Here is an 8,437-nt window from a genome sequence, read left to right as displayed (position 1 = left end):
TCGGTTGTTTCCTTGGACAGGGTGGGGTGGCAGAGCAGGCTCAGGGGTGGCCCTGGTTTGGGTGTGGGGGAGGGGGGGGGGGGGTCATTCTGTCACTATGAAGATTTCAGTCAGTATTCACAGGTAGGTGTGTGTGTGTGTCCCATCACCAGCCTTCAGCTCATTGAGCTTCACCAGTGTCTGTGACCTCATCCCCGTGTCCTTCACCTCAGGCCAGGTCCAGTCAACACAAGCCGCTCCTCCTCTTCATCAGGGCTTCTTCACCTTCTTAATGGACGAGGAGCTGGAGGCCGATTCTCTGCGTTTGCGCTGAAAAGACAAAATGTCAAATGCCAAAAGTGTTTAGCAATGTAGCCACTTCACCCAACGCTCATATATTACCAACAACTCTCAAATAGGATAACAACAAGGCCACGAACGTCATCAGTAACAGAACACTAGAGAAAGCACTGATCTTTCCTCATTCTTCTGGTCCACCATGCAGGCAGCATCTCTGTAACTACTCATCTACTCTACTGATAGTCATGTCTCTCCTATGAAGTATTTAGCTCATGTTTATTGCTCTGTAAATGTTCTTAGCCAATAGACAAACATTTTCCAGGAGCTTGCTCGATCTCGTAGAAACAGGTCGAGGAAGAATTTTTACAGCTCACTTTTTGGCCCTTGAACTGTTTTTTTTTTTTTGCTTCCCTCTGGAGTATGTAGGGGTAGGACCTATCCCCCCATTGCTCTCTGTAAAGCACATTGTGTTGCCTCTGTGTATGAAATGCGCTATACAAATGAAGTTTGATTTGATTTTGGTAGTGACTTACAGAGTTTGGGGTGAGTGGAGCTCCCACCACATCTATGATCTGTTCCTTGGACTCGGCCTTGATGTCGTCTGGTCCGGGCCAGGCCTGGCCCTCTGCTCCCAGCGTCGCGCTGCTGCTGGTGGTGGTGGTGGTCTCTCCCAGGGGTCCGATGGGAGCGCCGCCCCCCCCGGCCTTCAGCAGGGCCTCGTAGCGGTGCCGGAGCATCTGCTGTTCGTACTCACAGTTGCTGTGGGCCTGCTTCAGCTCGTACACCAGCACCAGGTCGCTGCGCAGCTCGTTGAACATCTGGACGATCTCCTCCGTGGGCATGGGGTTCAGGTCTGGAGTGGACCGCACGTTTGTGGTTATGGAATGTTGATGTAATGCAATGAAAACATTTTCATGTTTGATAAACATTTAGATTATATCCCATCAAATAGGCTTTTTTAAAATGTCAACTATTGAATGAATCAAAGTAATAATAGTCAGATGAATCCATTAGCAAAGTAGTTATTAGTTTAACAGCCTTGTTTATTTGATCTTCTTTAGAGAATGCAATGTCCGAGCCGATAAATAGCCAATAAATTTCAATTGTAAATTTGAATGTGGTAGAATGCAAGACAGCAAGGTCGGCCTACTAGACACAAAGTAGAAAGCACTAAAGCTGCGCCCGCACCTCCCGCCAGAAAGAAACCCACTCTACTATTCAACTCTACTATTGTGTATCATGATGTTGGGACATGACGATGAGAGGATGTTATAGCTTGAAGGATGTTTTTATCCAAACATTGCCCAACCCCACTGGCATCTCTTAAAATGGTCCTTTTCCCTGAAACACACCATACCCAACTACCAGGGGGTGCTACAAGCTCAAGCCACAAGGCCCAGCTAAAATGACACTATAGCAGGTTATGTTCAGCGTGAGGTCATATGTCCAGTTATGGAGTCCATCTACTGGGCCATAAAGAGGTGAGAGATTTAGAACAGAACATGTGGTGTAGGTGGAAAAGTGTTCTTACACTTTTTACATTTTCTTTGAATTTTCTATCGTTTGGGAATTACTGGCTTCAACGACCGACTCGTTTTCTACTCACCCACGCCTTGCTCTGTCAGGATCTGCTCAATGGCCTTGATCTTCTTCTGGCCGACGGAGCTAGGCAGCTTCATCTGAAACAAACACACACACACAGAATCAGTTAGGTGTCAGGGATATTGCTATGAACGTCCTCACCTCTGGCGGTTAATTCGTATGAAATGCACTTCGGCAAGGCCGATCAAAATGTCTTTATCCACTGGAGTCTATCTGATAGATTATGAGAGGGATTCTCCATTCCTTTAGCGCTAATGCTTTTTCCATAGAGAGCAACAGCTCCTCATCAGTCTTGGAGATAAATTAGCTTCTGCTGCTATCGTCTTATAGATATTAGCTGGGTCCTAGCAGCATTACTCATGATATGCCTAATGAGAGCCAAGTCAAACATGCTCCAGCCACTCTCTGCATACATCAAGCTATGATGGCATGGATGCTAGCCCCTTCACTTAAAGGAAGTGGATTTTCGGACTCACATTGAGGAGGTGTTCAAATGTGGTTTAAACTGGAGTGATTTGTAAAGGCCACCCATAGGAGAGGAACGCTGAGGTAGGCCTACTTTCAGGGCTGTTTTGTTATTGAACTCTAAACCATCTAGACTGAAGCACTAATGAAGCAGCTCCTGTAATGAGACCGGACCGCCGGATGTGACGGCCGGATGCAGTGCTGGGTGAATGGACAGGTATCCGGCCGGTGATATCACAGTGCTGGGTGAATGGACAGGTATCCGGCCGGTGATATCACAGTGCTGTGTGAATGGACAGGTATCCGGCCGGTGATATCACAGTGCTGGGTGAATGGACAGGTATCCGGCCGGTGATATCACAGTGCTGGGTGAATGGACAGGTATCCGGCCGGTGATATCCTGCCCCCCATGTGGAGGTGTCTTCCCATACTTACTCTCTGGCTTCGCAGAGTGACTCCGGCTGATTTGAAGTCGGGGAACTTGATGCCTGCCATCTCGGGGACAGCCTGTGGACAGAGACAGGAGACGGGTAGGAAAGACACAGAGGGGACTGTTAGACAGATGGTACACAAATGTGTACTAAACAGCATAAAAGGCAGGATGGCAAGGCTCTTTCCACAAGCTTGATAAACTCTAACTGAACACACAACCTCCGAGTACGACAGGCATTCAACTGAGTACGCCCTCGCTGCCAATCTCACCAATGAAAAGAGTGTTGTATTTTATGCACAAAGTATTGATTGGCCCGCACAGGTAGTGGGCAGTGCGGGGAGGCTGATCTGGCCTCTGATTGGTCACTGACTGCAGCATTTCACTTTTCAAGTACTACTAAAGAGTTGAGCTGTCGGTAGCATATCTGGCATATATAGTAAGGTTTAGGCTACTTGGACTTTCTTCCACGTAACTCACTTCACGGAGTTTGCTAGTTACCATTTCTCCTTTTCTGGGCTGGATGAGTTTTTCATAGTCCCGACTATACACTCCCGATGACATTATGTTCAAATGCAGCTGGATTTGAAAGGTAGGCACTGGCTCCGCCTCTATAATCATGTTTTGTTGCACTTTATTCCAGACTAGACAGACATGAACAGACACACACACTGATGGGATACTGGGACCTTTGAAAAGTGAAAATGGTCCTTAGTGCTACATGTGTAGTGTAGAACACAGGCACTTATATTCATGACCATGATACTGTATATATGGAGTACTCCACTGATTTGACTGAGTCTCAGAACGTAGGTGTGCGTGTGTGTGTGCGCGCGCGTGTGTGACTGTGTGCGTGTACAGCATGTGTGTTGTACCGGTTTCTCCGTCTCTCGTTTCTGAGGGAGCTTCTTCTTGGTGGCCTTGCGCTCTGCTCGTCTCATCTCGGTGGTGGTGTCGGCGGCCGTGATGAGCTTCTGGAGGTCCTGGGCCTTCTTCTCACGGTCCCTCTTCCTCACGTCTATCTTCCGCAGCTCCTGGATCAAATACTCCTCTTCTGCCACCTGCAGGACAAACAGCGCAAGCACAGGGTATGGGGTCAGAAAAGACTAAAAACACGGCTGATCCAGGCTTTTCAGAATTCATGAAGTCACCAGGTTCACCGTGTGTGCTTGCAAGCAGATTATATTTATTGCAAGACAAGTTTTCGTATTAGTATCACTACAACCACTTGACCTGTAACTCCTTCAGTTTTAAAGCTAAAATTAAGTAAACAGATAGTTCCAGGCTACAGGAGGCTTACTGGTATTTTAAACAAACAAAGGTTTTAGCTTTATAAGGACACCTACACATTACACTTCCACTCTTCAGAGAAGGCTTTCTACAAGATTTTGGAGTGTGTCTGTGGGAACTTTTGTCCATTCATCCAGAAGAGCATTTGTGAGGTCAGACACTGATGTTGGGCGAGAGGGTCTAGCTCGCAATCTCCGTTCTAGTTCATTCCAAAGGTGTTGGATGGGGTTGAGGTCAGGGGCTCTGTGCGGGCCAGTCAAGTTCTTCCAGACCAACCTCACCCAACCATGCCTCTATGGACCTTGCTTTGTGCACTGGGGTACAGTCATGCTGGAACAGAAAAGGCCCTTCACCCAACTGTGTCCACCAATGGAAGCATAGAATTGTCCAAAATGTCTTGGTTAGCTGAAGCATTAACATTTCCCTTCACTGGAACTAAGAGGCTTAGGCCAACCCCAGAAAAACAACACTAGACAATTCTCCCTCCTCCACCAAACTTTAAAGTTGACACAATGCAGTCAGGCAGGTAACGTTCTCCTGGCATTTGCCAATCCCAGACTTGTCCATCAGACTGACAGATAGAAAAGCGTGATTTGTCACTCCACAGAACACGTTTCCACTTCTCCAGAGTGCTTTACACCACTCCATCTGACGCTTGGCATTGCGCTTGATGATGTAAGGCCCTCTCGTCCAACATCAGTGTCTGACATCATAAATGCTCTTCTGGATGAATGGGCAAAAATTCCCAGACACACTCCAAAATCTTGTAGAAAGCCTTCCCAGAAGAGTAGAAGCTGTTATTGCTATAAAGGGGGGACCAACTCCATATTAATGCCTATGAATTTAGAATAAGTTGTCATAAAAGCTCCCGTAGGTGTAATGTGTAGGTGGCCCAATACTTTAGTCCATATAGTGTACAATGTTGTGTTGCCTAACCTATTTATACAGTATAGGCCTATTCTTGTAGTTCTCTGTAATGCATTGCTTTTAATTTTTCATTTATTTGTCATCAGCAAAATAGGCCCTTTATTTTGCTGTTTCACTTCTTGACTGACATCAAACTCTTCTACAGACTACTGTGTTTCATTCATTAAAATAAGGCACCAACTTTTGATATTCTAATATAGGCTACTGAAAGACTTGCCCAATCACTGTTAATACATTCTTTTGTGATACCGTATCACATGGAATTATTACTGCTCAAAATTGGCTCAGGTGAGATTATCTAGTGCATCTAAGTGCTCTCGGGTTTGTGTTCAGTACCTTGATCTCTTGCATTGTAAATTATAAATAGTCAACCACATACTTATAAACCATTGCAATGGGCTATATGCACAACTCCAGTACTTCATGAAATTAGACATGCTTCTCTATTTCCTGTCTTACACTATTGGATGAAATGATTATTCAAGTGTCTGATCATTGTGCTGCAGTCAGGCACACCTGATTAATCACTTCATCCAATAGTATAGGGCAGGAAATAGTGAAGCATGTCTAATTTCAGGAAGTACTGGAGTTGTGCATATAGCCTATTTACAGAATAGGCACTTTGCGTATTGCATATGGTGGTTATTGAATCCGACCTGTTCAGGGGTGCGGTTGAACAGTTTCTCCAGCTGCTCTTTCCTGCGCCTCTCGTGGCCGGCGTCAAATATGTAGATCTTGGGTTCTGTCCCTGTTGCGGCGCGGACCTTGGTCAGCTTGCCACATATGTTGTAGTAACGTTCTTTCAGGTCCTCCACAGAGCGTTTCTGATAGCAAAAATACAAAAAGATAATATTTATACATATTTCATTACTCTGCAATTAATTTCCACTGAATGAACCCTGTGTGCAGGCTTGTGTGTGCGATGTCCTATTTAGCCACATTACTCTGTACTGCTGATGGTCATAGCGGTCATGGACCACGATGAAGCGCAGGTCGAAGCGCTTGCTCAGGTCAAACAGGTGGTCAGTCTCTGCTTTGGTCCAGCCGTCGTCGTGGAGATACATCTGATACTCCTGCTCGGAGTACACTGGGACCTGCACTGCCTAGCAACAGATACGGGAGAGAGTGATTGTGTTAGAGACAGAGAGAGAAAGATGGAGTCGGGAAAACAGACATCAAAGAAAAAGAGAACATGAGAAGAGAAGAGAGAAGTGAGGAAATTTAGCCCTAACCTTATTAAAACGGGCGAATGGGTAGTCCTTGCCCTCTTCTGCCAAGCGCCTCCAGTGGTGAAATATGGCTCCATCTTTGCGGGCAGGGTTGGTGAAGGGCATCCATTTCCAGGGCCGCACCCTCTTACAGCCAAGCTTAGCTTTGACTGTCCTGTAGCCTTGGGTGGTATCACTAGGAAGCAGAGGGGGCGCGTCTCTACGGAGAGACAGCTTAGCATCAGTGTACAGGCCTTGACTTTGTCAATTAAAGTGACATTGACTATTTGCCTGAAGTACAGAATAAACCAAATGTGTGGTGGTTCTATCCAGCTGAGCTAGCAGCCCTACTTCTTATCAGAGTACAGCAGAGCGTAGACTTCTCTGTGCATCCCCTCTGGTCTCTTGAAGGTCAAAGTTTCTGTCGTCTTCTTGACCTTTTTCTATGATGGGATTGAAGGGGTGCAAGGCATTTTATGACAGTTAGGATTAGCCAGATATACAATTAGGAGTTGCCAGATATACTGCATCTATTACAACAAAACATGTAATAACATGATGTATTGATTATTGCCACAAGTTTAAGAAAATGCTGCTGGTTTGCTTCATCTCCATGTAAACATGGCCTATACTGTAAATCAATACTGTAGTAAAGGTAAGCAAATGTCAGAGAAGGTTGCAATATGGAATTTTACCTTATCGGAGTTGATAAAATCCTTCTTACTAATCGGACCAGCATCGTCTCCTCCGGCCAACTCCAGAATATCTCTCACATCGGCACCAGTGGCCATGATGATGCACTGTAACATAACTAACGTTAGCTATCTACATTACCCAAGTTTATCTAATCAAACAACAGCATATGAACACATTGATTTTTGTTATCTTAGGGTAGGTAGTCTCATTTACTGTAGATGTTAGCCAGCCTAGCTACCTAGCTGCAGGGGTTGCAACTTGTAAACTGTAACGTTAAATAGGTAGCTAAATTTGGCTAGCTAACTTAGATTAGCTAGCTAACGTTATTAACAGTTAATACTTGCGGGGAGTCATTTCAAGCCTGTCATCTCTCTAGTCTGGTCTAACACACACTATCGTCTACTCTGGCTAACAGATTTGAAATGCTGTGCTGAAGATAATCTCGCCTAGATAGCACTAACACTGCTAGCTATCTTATTTTAAGATAGCTAACGTTAGCTAGATAGATATAAAATCAAAGGGCGGAAACCCAAGCTAGGTAACGTTAGCCAACGTTGTATTTCCATCATATCACTTACCTCTATATGAATTCTCCCGTTTAAATTGGTTATTTAAACAACAGTATGTAAATAAAGGATAATCGGGCTGGCTGAATGTTTCTTCGGACGGCTGTGCGCACACTGTGTAACGTTACAGGCAGTTCCGTCAAAGAACAGAATGCTGTATTCTTGGTTCCGCCAAAAAGCATCCGCGCTGCTTCCAGTGAAGATAATGGTGAAATGGGAGGGGGCAAAACATGCGTTATAAGAAGCGCTGGAATAATGTACTTGTCGTGAAAGCAAAGAGTCTCAGTCTGGGGACGAATATCTGATGAAGAAGACTCCGAGGCAGAGGCAATGTTTCTGGATGGAGGAGACATTGTATTATATTAGGCTAAAATACCTTAGAGTATATATGACCGTATTTTTTTGAAATAAATGCTTTAGTTTGAATTATGAATATGCATTTTGTAGATTGCCTTTCCCCGTATGTTTCCCCAGTGAGTCTGCTGATGACCTGGGGAGGGAGGTGTGTGTGTGTGTGTGTGTGTGTGTGTGTGTGTGTGTGTGTGTGTGTGTGTGTGTGTGTGCGTGTGTGTGCGTGTGTGTGTGTGTGTGTGTGTGTGTGTGTGTGTGTGTGTGTGTGTATGTGTATGAAGTAACCCCTGTGCTTAACTGTGTGTCTTGAGCATGGATGTGGTCTTGAGGTTACTGATGACCTCTGGATGAAGTGTGTGTGTATGTGTGTGCGTATGTGTGTGTGTGTGTGTGTGTGTGTGTGTGTGTGTGTGTGTGTGTGTGTGTGTGCCTGCCTTCGCCCCACCTCCCGTGTTACATTGTGTGAACTGCTGACATGTGAGGCAGCAAGCTGTAAAAAAGCAGACTACAGAAAAGATGGAAAAGTTTAGTTTAGTTTTGTAAATGACTAACTGTTCTTCATTTTCACATAATAGGCAATCATCTGATGTAGTTTCAGATAAGGGCTGGGAGCCAGATACTTC

The 8,437-nt window shown here is 45.2% G+C and overlaps 1 protein-coding gene across 1 annotated transcript in view; it reads right to left on the bottom strand.

Moving 5' to 3' along the window:
- dmap1 (DNA methyltransferase 1 associated protein 1) overlaps positions 1-7,586 on the bottom strand; it is a 7,855-nt gene extending 269 nt beyond the window's left edge. Inside the window, exons 1-11 of the mRNA XM_084436298.1 lie at positions 7,476-7,586; positions 6,897-7,001; positions 6,553-6,644; positions 6,226-6,421; positions 5,938-6,096; positions 5,650-5,817; positions 3,652-3,837; positions 2,782-2,853; positions 1,886-1,958; positions 813-1,132; positions 1-309 (exon numbers count right to left, since the gene is read on the bottom strand). The exon at positions 1-309 is cut by the window's left edge and continues 269 nt beyond it. Of these exons, the coding sequence (XP_084292424.1) occupies positions 250-309; positions 813-1,132; positions 1,886-1,958; positions 2,782-2,853; positions 3,652-3,837; positions 5,650-5,817; positions 5,938-6,096; positions 6,226-6,421; positions 6,553-6,644; positions 6,897-6,992 (1,422 nt within the window). The 5' untranslated portion in view covers positions 6,993-7,001; positions 7,476-7,586 and the 3' untranslated portion in view covers positions 1-249. The remainder of the gene's footprint in view (positions 310-812; positions 1,133-1,885; positions 1,959-2,781; positions 2,854-3,651; positions 3,838-5,649; positions 5,818-5,937; positions 6,097-6,225; positions 6,422-6,552; positions 6,645-6,896; positions 7,002-7,475) is intronic.
- Positions 7,587-8,437: the final 851 nt, after the last annotated feature.

Source organism: Borostomias antarcticus, assembly GCF_949987555.1.
Source record: "Borostomias antarcticus genome assembly, chromosome: 3".
Taxonomy (NCBI): domain Eukaryota; kingdom Metazoa; phylum Chordata; class Actinopteri; order Stomiiformes; family Stomiidae; genus Borostomias; species Borostomias antarcticus.
This window is presented reverse-complemented; position numbering and strand designations above follow the sequence as displayed.